We start from the raw sequence: 14,220 nt of genomic DNA on the forward strand, positions 1-14,220 counted from the left end.
GGAGTGTGGCCCTCTGAGGCCCCAGCTCTGGCCTCCTGGGAGGCACACAGTCTAGGGCACAGCCCCAGAGGCCAGTGCCTACCTGCAACCCCATCAGGGCGATAGAGCCCCCAGAGCACATACTTCTCCCTCCCAAGCTTCCCTGAACATTTCCTTCCCTGGCTTCAGTCACCACCTCACCCCATCTGTTTCCAACCAGGGCCCCTTTATCAGGTCCCAGCCCCACACATCCCACTGTACCCTGGACACCACCAAACTCCTCACTGGACTATGGAAGATTACCCTCCTCCAACCCACTCCTGCCCCCGAGTCTCCCAGCCCTGCTGGGAATGTAGTCCTCTTTGTCCCCTACAGCTGGCTCCAGTTCTTGTGTGGCCATGACCTCTGTTCTGCCACAGCACAGCTCACCAGGACTGATATAGAAATATGGCCGGAGAGTCCCCATGCTGAATCTCAACTCTGACCAAGTCACTTCTCTTCACAATAACCTCCAACGCACTTCCTCAGCATGGCTCCAGGGTAAAGACCAGAGTCCCTGGCTTGGTAACCAAAGTCCCTTAGAACCAGACTACTCCCAGCAACTCAAGCTCTTGTGTCCAGCACACCTGTAGCCTCTAAGGGCCAGGCTGGGCTTGGAAATGAAGCCCTATCCTCCAGGAGCTCAAACTTGGCAACAGACTTGGCACTTGCCCCTGCCTGGGTGTTGCACCTCCACGAGCACCCAGGGTTGGGCCCGTCAGGGTTCTGCGCTGCCCAGCATCTTCTCTCCAGCCGTTCACAAAGTAGAATGATCTGCGCAATGCCCCAGTCCCGGGCCGTAGAAGGTGCTTAACAAATGTCTCCGAATTGGCAACGTACGGCAACCAATGGTGAGGGAAAGGCAGTGGGGCAGGGTGAGAGTGATACAAGGGTTCCTTGGGCTACTTCCAAGCTAGGATGCCAGGGGGACTTCTAAACAGCCCTCTTCTAAACGACCTCGTCCCAGCACCCTGCTTGTGACTGCCAGGCAGCGACTTCCTCAAAGGAAAATTGGGCCCCTCACTTTCAACTTCCGCCTGGGATCCCAGAGAACCTGACTGTGGAAGCACTGGGGGGTGCAAGAGGAGCAGCCTACCTGCCCACCCACCATGGGGACCAGAGCCCAAAGAGATAACAGAGGGACTAGGTAGCTAAGAGCTGTACCGGGTCCTGGCTGCCTCAGGAAAATGGGGAGGGGATTGTCAGGCCAGCAGCTCTGGACTTGCCTGGGACAGATGTAGTCGAGGGAGGGGGCTCGGGCCCCACTGAGCTCAGGGCTATTCTTGGAGCCTGAGTCAGCGGAGGCAAAGGATTCCTGCCCTGCTTGTCCAGGCAGCAGTTAGAAACCAAATAGGAACACTATGCCCCAGGCTATCCTCCTCCCAGAATCCAGAGTAAACACACACAAGAGGCATCCTTGGAGACACCCCTTGGCCCCTTCTGGTCCACCTCAGCAAACCAGGGACCACCAGGGGGTGACTCGGCACAAGGTCCACAGTGAGGGGTTTCCCGCCTGAGCCTGCAGGGATTCCAGGGTGGGACTCCTACAGGGGCAAAGGCTGGGTTTACACTTCCTATGGACTCCCACAGCCCACTCTTGGGACCGGCTGGCTGAGGAACTCCCCTAAGTGGCTGAGTGGAAACATCTGGGCTCAGCTCCCTGTAGGCATCAAAGACTTCCGGCCTCTGCTGAAGCCCCCACGCTTGCCCCTGGCTGAGGACACATCAGCCTGTGGGAAGGCAGGAGGATCCAGGAGCCACAGAACTAGAGGGAAGTCCTTGCTCCCCATCTACCGCCCCATGGACTCCCGCCAATGCCAAAAGAGGGATGACACATTTCTCAGCAGAGGATTTTATTGGTCACCTGTGGCACAGGTTAGAGGAGCCGGAGTGCTGTGTTTGTGGTAGGGGGACCACAAACCCTGGCCCCGCCCTCTTGCTTACACAGGCTTCCCGCCTAGAAGCGCAGCCAGAACATGCCGCTACGGATCCGGTTGTAGTCTGGGAGCTGCTCAATGGGGCCTGTGGGGATAGGGTGGAGCGTCAGGGTGGGGTACCTGGCCTGCCCAGGGACACCTGGCCCTGTGCCGCACCCAGCTCGGAGATGCTGCCCAGAGCAGCACAAGACAGGCTTTGAGTGGAAAGAGGGAAGAGAACATTCCCCCAGGGGTGCTGAGCCTGTCCCTTCATGTTCTGGCCCTTGAAGCCCCACCCCACATGGAGGTGCCCGTTACCTGACGGTTGCAGGGTATTGATGAAGGCACCTTGGCAGGCTGTCAAGGAACTGCCGGGACAGGTTTTCTGAGCAAGAACTCCCTGGCAGCCAGGGGACTGGGGAGAGCTGCTTGGGGCCTTAACTGGCTGCTCTGTAAGCTGAGCAGCAGGCACGGGAGCAGAGGTGGAAGGGGAGGCCAAGAGAATGGCCTAAGGAAATAAACAAAGAGCAGACCCCGTAGGCCACTTGCCGTATCCAGCCACTGCTGGGCACTGGTCATAGATGTACTTGGAGCAGATCTCACGCACCACACTGGCATCCACCTCCTGCAGGGTGAGGCAGAGGGCATTACTGGCTAACGGGCACCTGGCCACCTCAGCCAGTCGGCATCATCCAAGTAGCCGAGATCTCCCACAGGCAGCATGCAGCTGTCCCCAGCCCAAAAGGGGAAAGCGGAAGGGATCCCTGCTATAGACTTCCATGGGCCCCGCCCATCTCCACAGCCGTCAGCACCTCTGCCCTGCCCTCCCACTATGCTACCCCTGCAGGTGACAGCTGCCTAGGACACCAGGGATGCCTACAGGAGCAGGCTCCACTGTGCCAGGCCCCAACCCTACACCTCCCAGGTGTCTGCCAGGCCAAGACTCCAGAACCTCTCCCAGGGGCCCATGTTACCGCAATCCGGCTTTCCCATTCAGCGAGGGGGATGCGGCGGCCATAGGTCAGGAGGCTGCGTCCGATGTCCTCACACACAGGAGTAGTGCCTTTAAGGGCAAGGGAAGGATCAGAGGTCCACCCAGCCCAATCCTGGGCCCACAAGTACACAATCTCCAGCCTCAGGTTGACAAGGACCTCCCTGATCTTGTGCTGATCACAGCCCTCTCTTCTATGGTCACCTGTTACGGTAGCGATGGGCTGTGGACCTGTCCCACACCTGCCTGCATCTCCAAGGGTGGGGTGATGGGGCACAGCGTGGTCTTCAAAGTTTTCCTTTCTAACCTTGGTTAGTTAGGAGTGGTGGCTACCTTGGGGCTGTCACTGGCAAGATGCACTCTACCCCTCCCCGCTGAGCTGTAGAACTCACCATCCAGATGAGATACCAGGGCATTTCTGAGGATGTTTTTGCCCCGGGCCACCTCACTCTCCGTGGCACTGGTACACAGGCGCATCCTAAAGTGGGGGGTGGGGGTGGGGGTGGGTGGTGTTCATTCTGAGCCAACGTGTTGTCTCTCAACCTCCCACTGTGCTGGTTAAAGCTGCCATCCCATCTAGCAGTACCAGGCTGCCACTTACCACTGCCCTTGCAGGACGAACAACATGTCATCGATTTTCATTCGGTCACAGACAAAGTGTGCACCCAGCAAGCCCGTCTCTGCATAGCAGATGCTGAAGGTCTGGAAACTCTGGCATAGCTTGCTGGCCACGGCACCTGAAGCCAGTGGGCTGGACAGGTGCTGCCAGGTGGATAGGTGGTCAGCATCCACCCTCTTGTCTTCAACCCACACTGTGACCCCCACACACAGGAGCACACAGCCCCAACACCCTCTCTTCCCTGAAGGCGAGGTCCCATGCTCGCTCTGGCACTTACCACACCACCACCATAAGTGCAGTCATAGTGGCCGATGATGGCATTGGCCACTTGCAAGGCCACATTGTCCGGGCTGGCCCAGCCAGGACCCTCTACCGCAATGGCCACGTGGGCAAAAGGTAGAGCATCGTCACGGTGGCGGATCTGAAACAGTATATGACGAGGCTGAGGGACAGCCAGACTGCCGGGGGAACAGAAAAGGTGGCAGGTGTGGGTAGAGGTGTATGTGTGTGTGAACACGTGTGCCTGTGATGCAGCAGCCACAGAACCCCTTCCCAACTGCTGAGGTATCTCTGGAGTCACCAGGATAACCATGCACATAGGGGTCCTCCCACAGGCCCCCAGCTGAGCACTACTCCTGCCCAACAGGCAGCACACCTCACTGCCAGTGAAGCGGCATGGAGTAAGAGTGGGCACAGCGTCCTCTGCGTACGTCCACGGGATGCCACCGAGGTACTTCTGGGCGAGGTCTAACAGTTGCTGGTGCTCCACTCCTGCTGAGACAGACAGTGGCATTACTGACCAGCCAGGGCCCAAGGCACAGGGTGGGGCAATTCACAGACAGGTGGAGGACCCCCATGTCCTGTCTTAGTGGGAGAAACCAGGAGTATGTGACATTAGAACAGGGTGAGGAAAGAAGGTCCTCCTAAGACAGACCCTGCCTTGTGGACAGGACAGGCACCTCAGGGCCAAATAGCTCCCATGGCCTCAATTCCAGGAGAGGAGCAGCGCTCAGAGCTTCAAAAATGGGCTGCCATGTGATGCAAGTGTGGGTTCTCACTTGAGAAGATGGAATGCATCCACCTACATCAAGGACAAGACTGGTACTCCTGGGCACAAAGCCACCTGGCCTGCCTTTTCCCTCTACTCTCCCTCAAGTATTTCTGGCTGCTGGCCCTGCAGGGGGTGTCAAGTGATGGGGCAGAAAGAGGTGCTATTACAGGGCCGTGATTAGCTCTTTGGTCCCCTGAGAGCTGGAGACATTTGCAAATAACGTTACAAACGTATATCCTAGGACTCCTTGGATCTTGCCTCCTCACCTCCACAAGAGGAGGGCTCTGTGGTGCCACCAGTTGCATTGGCTTTTTTTTTTTTTTTTTGAGATGGAGTCTCGCTCTGTTGCCCAGGCTGGAGCCCAGTGGCGCGATCTCAGCTCACTGCAAGCTCCACCTCCTGGGTTCACGCCATTCTCCTGCCTCAGCCTCCCGAGTAGCTGGGACTATACGTGCCTGCCACCACGCCTGGCTAATTTTTTTGTATTTTCAGTAGAGATGGGGTTTCACTGTGTTAGCCATGATGGTCTCGATCTCCTGACCTTGTGATCCACCCACCTTGGCCTCCCAAAGTGCTGAGATTACAGGCGTGAGCCACCACGCCTGGCCTACGTTGGCCTTTTATTCCTTCCTTCCATGAGCTCAAGCCCTGCTAGTCTGACACACATGTCAGATCGCTCTTGCCCCCAGGTTCCCCAGCTCCAAAGCCCCCGGTCATGCTCTTCCTATTGGTCTTTTCTGCACACTCAGCCGCCAAGGTCATAAGCTGGGAAGCATTTTTTTTTTTTCTTTTGAGATGGAGTTTCACTCTGTTGCCCAGGCTGGAATGCAGTGGTACAATCTCAGCTCACTGCAACCGCCGTCCCCCGGGTTCAAGCGATTCTCCTGCCTCAGCCTTCCAAGTAGCTGGGATTATAGGCGCCTGCCACCACGCCTGGCTAATTTTTGTATTTTTACTAGAGACGGGGTTTTGTCATGTTGGCTAGGCTGGTCTCGAACTCCTGACCTCAGGTGATTCACCCACCTCGGCCTTCCAAAGTGCTAGGATTACAGGCATGAGCCACCACACCCAGCCAAGATGGGAAGCACCTTGACCTCAGTTCCTTACCCATGTCCAGACCCCAAACAGGTTCCATCTATAAAACCACCTGGAGTCCATCTTCTGCTCCCCCTTGCTCCTGCCATCTCCTGCCCAGTCCCTGCCACAGCCCCTCTCTAGCTAGCCTGCCTGCACTGTGACCCCACACAGCAGCAGGGCAAACCTTAGACCATGACACTGCTCTTCCCCTGCGCTCAGTTCCCCACACCCCACCTAAGTAACACGCACCACCTTTCAGGCTTCTGTTCAAACTATAGGTGCTTTAAAAAGCCCCTCCCCCAACCTCCAACTCTGAGTCCCCAGTGAAATCTCCCCCACCCTTCTGTGCCTTCAAGTCACTTCTTGGTCTGTTATCAGGCATGCATCAACACACAACTAATGGCTGGCTCTCCCAAGGGCAAGGCAACAAGGAACAAGGCCAGGGGCTTACATCCCCTACCAGCCCATGAACTCAGTATCCTAGGACCAGGTGGGGCTAAGACAGACCTGTACCAGAGGGACAGCATCCTGTGTAACCAGTCCTAGTGGTGGCAGCAGGGTGGAATCCTATCCCACCTCAGAGAGCACAGGAGGAAGGTCATTCCCCTCAAGGTTAGGGTGGGAGCAGGGTCCCCTGGGGTGGAAGGTCCCCTATGGTAGGAACCAGGACCTTGGCTTTGATAACCAAGGCTGAGTCCCCACTACCCAGAGCTTCAGTGAGTCCATCACTCACCTCCAGCTGCTGCCAGCACCATTCGAGGGGCCTTGTAATGAGTGCTGAGGTACTCGGTCAAGTCTGCACGAGACAGCTTCCTACAAGACATACGGCCAGTGTGTCAACACCTCTACCACACTGGAGTGAGTTGGGGTGTGTGCATGAATGGGACTGAGGAGGCAGACTAGGAGAGGCATGGTTTCTCTGAAGAGTGGGCCCTAGCACACCCCCCGACCCCTTTCCCCTATCTCTGCCACCCACCCCTCCAGGGCCTAGAGGGCAACCCTCGTCTGCCCTTGCCTCATGCCTGACCTCAGGACAGGCTCATAGTCTTCTCTCAGAAGGTGTGAGCCAACACTGTGGGACTCTCAAAGGGCAGCATCAAAGCTCCCGGAGCCATCCGCAAAGGAGACAAGAGACCACATGGAGGGGACACCCAGACACTTCGCCCTTGGACTGTCAGGACATGCACCAAAACATACCTTAAAACAAAGCCCAAAATTCAAGTGAAGCCCACAAAGCCATTAAAAAAGACTCACTGGACCACATGGATATAGAGACTGCCTCCAATTGCATAAACTCAGGAAAATAACCCCGACAAGACAGCTAGCCAACTAAAAATGTGACTTGGAAAGGGTCTGGCCAGGCCAGAATAGGACAAGCATCCCACCACAAGGCCAGCCAACTCTCACCTGACATTCTCACTGGGCCCTTCCACAGCTTGGGCGAGAGGTGTGCCCTGGAATGCTGTGGCATGCAGGTAGTTAAAGACTACATCTCGCATAGATGCGTCATTCTCCTGCATCTCCCGCAGGATCACATCACGTTCCTTCTCAATCTGTGAGTCTTCCAGACTACAGTTCTGCACAATGTCACCCAGGAGCTCCACAACTAGATGCAAGGAGGACATGTTTAGGTGCCAGGTGGATCACTGGAGATCAATGACAGCACAAAATCCCCAGGCCTGGCATCTCCTGCTGCCCACCCCTAGTTGCCCAGCTGCAAAGCCATACACTAAGGGTAATATGATTCTGTGGTCAGCCAGGGGCTCCTGGGTAGCTGTCCGCTGCTCCCCTGCCCTCTGTCCCCACCTCTTCCTCCAGGTGTTACCTTTCGGCAGATCCTTGGACAGCGCCTTGATGTAGTAAGCTGTGTGCTCCCGGGTGCTGTAGGCATTAAGATGGGCCCCCATGCTCTCCACCTCCTTCTCTAGGGCACTGCTAGGCCGATTCTTTGTTCCCTGGAACCAGATATCAACCAGAACAATCAGGAGCCACACGGGAGCCCAAGAACCCTGTCCTCAGAGGCTAAACACCCAGCAGGACCACTGGTCCACAGGTACCTCCCTCAGCATAGACTCTGGGGACACAGATCCCAGAGTCTGTTTACCAAGCACTAAGCGCCTTGTGGTGACCAAAGCCATGGCATCATGCACCAACAGAATGGAGATAGCCAGGGCCAGGAATGAAGGGCATGGCCAGAGCAAGTGTTGCCTAAAGCTCCTGTAACAGCTTACCAACGAGCGGTGGAGTCATTACCAGTACACCCCCAACCTCCTTATTGACAGCCATGGTCAGGTAAGCCCACACCTGTGTCCAAGTGACAGAACCCACTCCTCCCATGCCATTCCCATGACTGTATGTGTTTGTGAATACATGCTAGTGGCCTCTGTGGGACCCAATCCTAGTCCTATGTGTGGAGAACAGTGGTGCTATCTCTTGGTGTGCACACACACGTTAATTCCGCACACATACCTGTGACACTGCAGCTGGCTAGGTTGCCTATTATGGCTCCATGGCCCTGTCTACCCCATAATCCTTCTCCATGTTTTTCATTCCTTTAAAAAACATGGGTCTGGCCGGGGGCGGTGGCTCACGCTTGTCATCCCAGCACTTTGGGAGGCCGAGGCGGGCGGATCACGAGGTCAGGAGATCAAGACCACGGTGAAACCCCGTCTCTACTAAAAATACAAAAAAATTAGCCGGGCGTGGTGGCGGGCGCCTGTAGTCCCAGCTACTCGGAGAGGCTGAGGCAGGAGAACGGCGTGAACCTGGGAGGCGGAGCTTACAGTGAGCCAAGATTGCACCACTGCACTCCAGCCTGGGCGACAGAGCTAGACTCCGTCTCAAAAAAAAAAAAAAAAAAAAAACGGGTCTTTACAACCAAGGGATGCCCAGGTATTCCGCCAGAGCAGAACATTTCATAAGCAAGCATGCATGCCCATGTCTGTGGGTTTGTTAAAATGCACGTGCATATCTATGTGTGTTCCACAGGTCTCCTGTATGAATGCACATAACACAGGCCTGGCTTCTCTGGTGAAAAGTGGGGCTCCTGTGGTTCCTTGGGTCTTCTTGGCTCTGAGGGCCTCATGCAGGGGCTCATCAGATATGTGCCCACTCAGGAGAGGTTAAGCTCACGTGGCTTCTTTTAGGAAGGCCAGCCAGACATCAGCCCCACAACTGAGGCCCATAATCAAGCTAATTTTTCTGACCTTCGTCCTCAGGAGGCACAACAGGCAGCCCTAAGTCCAGAGGAGACAGACTTTAAGAGCCTCACCTTGAAAGCCAGATGCTCCAAAAAGTAGCCTGCCCCATTATTCTTCTCAGTCTCAAAACGGCTGCCAACATCAATCCACACTCCCACCTGGACAAGAAGCCACCAACAAAGGTTACAAACCAACCACTCCCCAGCCCCCTACTCACACCCCACCCTGAGTGACTCAGTACAAGCCCCAGGCAGGGACTCATGAATCCTGGAGTCAGGGAGAGCTGCCCCAGCAGGACCCCTGTGCTTGGAGACACAGTCATGCCTGGGAAACAGAGGGCCAGCCGAATGACTAGTCACACCGCATCACTGCTCTCCTGATTGGCTATCAAGGACCCCCAGGGACACTTCTAACTGTGCACATTTACCTGGTCACACCAGCATACAAAATCCTTAAATTCACTCTCACTTTTCAGTTAATTATTTGTTTTTGTCTAAGCATACAACATATCATTTGCAAACAACAACTTATTTTTTCCTTTCTAAAAATTACACGCTGCCTTTGTTCTGGCAATGATTTTATCCTTTCATCACTAAGGAAGGGACTATTGGTTTAGACTGTATATTTTATCACACTAAATATTGCTCCTAAAATACCTTTTTTGTTGTTGTTTTTAATCAGCTCTGGACACCAAACACAGTGTTGCCCTGGCACCCAAAAAGATAATATTAATTTTCTTGACAGCCTCCTGGTTGCTGTGAAACACGCACCACAGGCCGGGCGCGGTGGCTCATACCTGTAATCCCAGCACTTTGGGAGGCCGAGGCAGGTGGATCACGAGGTCAGGAGTTCGAGACCAGCCTGGCCAATATGGTGAAACCCTGTCTCTACTAAAAATACAAAAATTAGCCAGGTGTGGTGGCACGTGCCTGTAGTCCCAGCTACTTGGGAGGCTGAGGCAGAAGAATTGCTTGAACCCAGGAGGCAGAGGATGTAGTGAGCCAAAATCATGCCACTGCACTCCAACCTGGGTGACAGAGAGAGACTCCGTCTCAAAAAAAAAAAAAAAAAAAAAAAAAAAAAAAGAAAAAGAAACATGTACCACTCACCCTACTTGGTCACACGGTCTAATCTTTTAATTTACTATTTGTCCACAGCTGATTTAAGTTTTTCACATCTACTTTCCTAAGATACTTTTTTTTTTTTTTTTGACATGGAGTCTCACTCTGTCACGAGACTGGAGTGTAGTGGTGTGATGTCGGCTCACTCAACCTCTGCTTCCTGGGTTCAAGTGATTCTCCCGCCTCAGCCTCCTGAGTAGCTGGAATTACAGGCGTGCACCACCACGCCCAGCTAATTTTTGTTTTTTTGTGTGTGTGTTTTTTTTTTTGATACAGAGTCTCGCTCTGTCACCCAGGCTGCAGTGCAGTGGCACGATCTTGGCTCACTGCAAGCTCTGCCTCCCAGGTTCACAGCATTCTCCTGTCTCAGCCTCTCCGAGTAGCTGGGACTACAGGCACCCGCCACCACGCCCGGCTAATTTTTTGTATTTTTAGTAGAGACGGGGTTTCACCGTGCTAGCCAGGATGGTCTCAATCTCCTGACCTTGTGATTCGCCCGCCTCGGCCTCCCAAAGTGCTGGGATTACAGGTGTGAGCCACCACGCCCAGCCTAATTTTTGTATTTTCAGTAGAGGCGGGGTTTCACCAAGTCGGCCAGGATGGTCTCAATCTCTTGACCTCGTGATCCGCCTGCCTCAGTCTCCCAAAGTGCTGGGATTACAGGCGTGAGCCACTGCACTCAGCCAAGACTTTTTTTTTATTGTATAAATTTATGGGGTACAAGCACAATTTTTAGAAATTTCTATCCAAACTGAAACTCCATTTTTTTTTTTTTTTTTTAAAGACAGAGGGCCTTGCTCTGTCACCCAGGCACAGTGACATAATCATGGCTCACTGCAACCTCTCATTCCTGGGCTCAATCGATCCTCCTGCTTTGGCCTCTCAAAGCCCTGGAATTACTGGTGTAAGCCACTGTGCCCCGCCCACAAGTGTGATGTCATTACACACACAGAATGCACAAGTAGTCAAATCAGGGCTTCTGAATTATCCATCACCAGAATAACACACCTTGTACCCATTAAGTAATTTCTTTTTTTTTTTTTTTTTGAGATGGACTCTCGCTCTGTCACCCAGGCTGGAGTGCAGTGGCTCGATCTCGGCTCACTGCAATCTCTGCCTCCCGGGTTCAAGCGATTCTCTTGCTGCAGTCTCCCCAGGAGCTGGGATTACAGGCGTGTGCTGCCATGCATGGCTAATTTTTGTATTTTTAGTAGAGATGGAGCTTCACTATGTTTGTCAGGCAGGTCTTGAACTCCTGACCTCAGGTGACCCGCCTGCCTTGGTCTCCCAAAGTGCTGAGATTACAGGTGTGAGCCTCCAGGCCCGGACTCATTAAGTAGTTTCTCATCATCCACCCCTTCATCCTTCCAAGTCTTCACTGTCCATCATTCCACTCTCTACATCTGTATGTACATATTTTTTAGCTCCCACCGATAAGTGAGAACATGTGATATTTGCTTTCCTAAGAGATGTCAACGCATATACCATATATCACACAATCTTAGATGAACATGTATTTCACATCTAACATCTTCGAATGCAAGAGACATTTTACAATCTATGGTATCCCTTGATTAATTGGCAAGATTCTTTTTTTTTTTTTTGAGACGGAGTCTTGCTCTGTCACCCAGGCTGGAGTGCGGTGGCGCAATCTCGGCTCACTGCAAGCTCCGCCTCCCGGGTTCACGCCATTCTCCTGCCTCAGCCTCTCCGAGTAGCTGGGACTACAGGCGCCCGCCACCACGCCCGGCTAATTTTTTGTATTTTTAGTAGAGACGGGGTTTCACCGTGGTCTCGATCTCCTGACCTCGTGATCCGCCCGCCTCGGCCTCCCAAAGTGCTGGGATTACAAGCGTGAGCCACCGCGCCCGGCCAATTGGCAAGATTCTTAAGATTCTTTCTCTAGCACTGGAGCACAGAGGGCTCCTTATAATCTAGCACATTTTAGAGCTCATGTAATATAGCATTCTTTACTACAACAGGTGACATATAACAAGGAAGTTGCAGGCCACCTTTTCCTATGCTTAGTAACAATTTAAATCGCAGGACATTGTTTCTGGAAAACTAAAAGGATGTGCCAATAAAAACATCTGGCCCTGGAGCTGGGGGCTGGGGGCTGAAGGGAGGAGGAGATAATTATTTCTTGGGAATCTTCTCACCTATTCATATACCTATCTGTGAATCAAGATTTCTATCCTTGAGTTAATTTTGAGAATTTGTATTTTTTGGAAAATCACACATTTCGTTGTACTGTTAAAATGCATTTCTTCCTAAAATGCATTTCTGGTCTAGCCTGGAGATTATGACCTTGGACAGTGAAGGCTGACAGACCTGGACCCCTGCAAGTCACCTAAGGTGTCTGAATCCCATTTTCCGCATTGTAAGAGGAGACATGATCACTTCCCTTATATGGGCTCCTTAACAAAAGGCTGGAAAAGAATTTGGCCGCCTACTTGACGGCCATTATATGCTAAATAATGTTGGCTTATAGTGAAGATTGTCCCGTGAAGCCAAGGCGTGGCTAGGGTGGGGAATGGGGCCATTCTCGGGGTGAGTGGTCCTGAGTCCGAACCCAAACCATAAACGGGAAGACTCGAGCCCAAGATCACACCCCAACCAGGGAAAAGACAGCAGGCCCAATCTGGAGGCCCTCTCCCCAAAAGCGTCCCCAACTCACCGTGCAAGTGGGCTGAGAGGACTGCTCGGAGGCCACACGCAGGCCGTTGTCCAGCAGGCTAACCTGGGTCTCCGGCACGAATTGGAGCGCCTGAGCGAAGGTTGCCGTACTCCGCAAGGCTGGCGTCCGCAGCAGGGACGGCTGTGGAAGGGAACAGCTGCGAGTGAGGACTCGGTTGGGGGATCGCTCCCCACCTCCCAGGTCCTCAGGAGGACCCCTGTCCCCGCCCCTAGGCAAGCGGCGAGATACCTTTCCCGGTCCTCCGCCGTGACCTTCCCACGGCCCTGACCCCGCGTCCTCCCCACCTCGACCTGCCACTGCTAACAGCCCACACCCGTCCGCTTCCCGAAGCCCTGTCCCCTGAAGCCCCGCGCTCTCGCCACCACCTCACCGAGCGGCGTGCGCGCAATAGCACTTGTGCCCCGGCGGTAGCGGCCCGACAGACCATGGACGCCGCCATCTTCCAGCTGCAGGCGGCCCTGTTGCACCGCGCAAGCGTAGAGTGGGCGCGTTGGCGGTCGCCCCGCAGGCGCAGTACAGTAGAGTTGGCGCTCGGCTGCCTCCTGGCGGGAGCCGGGACAGTCTTTTGTGCTGGCCTGGCTTTGGCTGGCTGGCCCTGACCGCGCTGCCGCCCGTCCCTGCGCACATCAGTCCACCTGCCGTCCATCAGCCCGAGCAGGTCCGCCTCCCCATTCCACGCGTGGAAGTCAGAGTGCACTATGTTTCTCACCAGCCGCGCTGCGTACTCTGAGTAGAGGTCTGGCGGGCGGGGAGTTGAAGCCACAGCATGTCCGCAGGTTCGAGCCCAGGGCTAAAGTACCAGCGTGGAAACTTACCTGAGACCACAAGGCGGTGCTGAAAGTCAGTATTTTTTCTCTTTATTTATTTATTTTTTATTTTCTGAGACAGGGTCTCGCTCTGTCGCCCAGGCTGGAGTGCAGTGGCGCGATCTCGGCTCACTGCAACCTCGGCCTCCCGGCTTCAAGTGATTCTCTTGCCTCAGCCTCCCGAGTAGCTGGGATTATGCCCGGTAATTTTTGTTTCTTTAGAAGAGACAAGGTTTCTCCATGTTGGCCAGTTTTGCGCCCTGCCAGTTTTCTCCGTAAAAGAACTAAGTAGAGGCCGGGAGCGGTGGCTCACGCCTGTAATCCCAACACTTTGGGAGGCCGAGGCAGGTGGATCACTTGAGGCCAGGAGTTCGAGACCAGCCTGGCCAACATGGTGAAACCTTTCCTTTCCTGTAAGGGGAAAAAGAATTCTGGCTGGGTGCAGTGGCTCCTGCCTGTAATCCCAGCACTTTGGGAGGCCGAGGCGGGCGGATCACCTGAGGTCAGGAATTTGAGACCAGCCTGACTGACATGGAGAAACCCCGTCTCTACTAAAAATACAAAAGTAGACGGGTGTGGTGGCACATGCCTGTAATCCTAGCTACTCGAGAGGCTGAGGCAGGAGAATCACTTGAACCCGGGAGGCGGAGGTTGCGGTGAGCCGAGATCGCGCCATTTCCAGCCTGGGCAACAAGAGCGAAACTCCGTCTCAAAAAAAAAAAA

At 54.1% G+C, this 14,220-nt stretch overlaps 1 protein-coding gene across 1 annotated transcript; it reads right to left on the reverse strand.

The window, feature by feature from the left end:
* Window positions 1-1,854: 1,854 nt before the first annotated feature.
* Window positions 1,855-13,201, reverse strand: LOC116473447 (cytochrome b-c1 complex subunit 1, mitochondrial). Its single transcript, XM_032161479.2, has 13 exons — window positions 13,062-13,201; window positions 12,671-12,811; window positions 8,944-9,030; window positions 7,498-7,627; window positions 7,080-7,278; window positions 6,406-6,485; window positions 4,200-4,315; window positions 3,822-3,965; window positions 3,527-3,687; window positions 3,318-3,403; window positions 2,909-2,997; window positions 2,484-2,559; window positions 1,855-2,040 (listed from the first exon to the last, which is right to left on the reverse strand). Exons 1-13 carry the CDS (start codon window positions 13,128-13,130, stop codon window positions 1,976-1,978), a joined length of 1,443 nt encoding a protein of 480 aa, XP_032017370.2. The 5' UTR covers window positions 13,131-13,201; the 3' UTR covers window positions 1,855-1,975.
* Between the last annotated feature and the right edge of the window lie 1,019 nt (window positions 13,202-14,220).

The sequence above is a fragment of the Hylobates moloch genome, unplaced genomic scaffold (genome assembly GCF_009828535.3).
Source record: "Hylobates moloch isolate HMO894 unplaced genomic scaffold, HMol_V3 SCAFFOLD_8, whole genome shotgun sequence".
Taxonomy (NCBI): Eukaryota; Metazoa; Chordata; class Mammalia; order Primates; family Hylobatidae; genus Hylobates; species Hylobates moloch.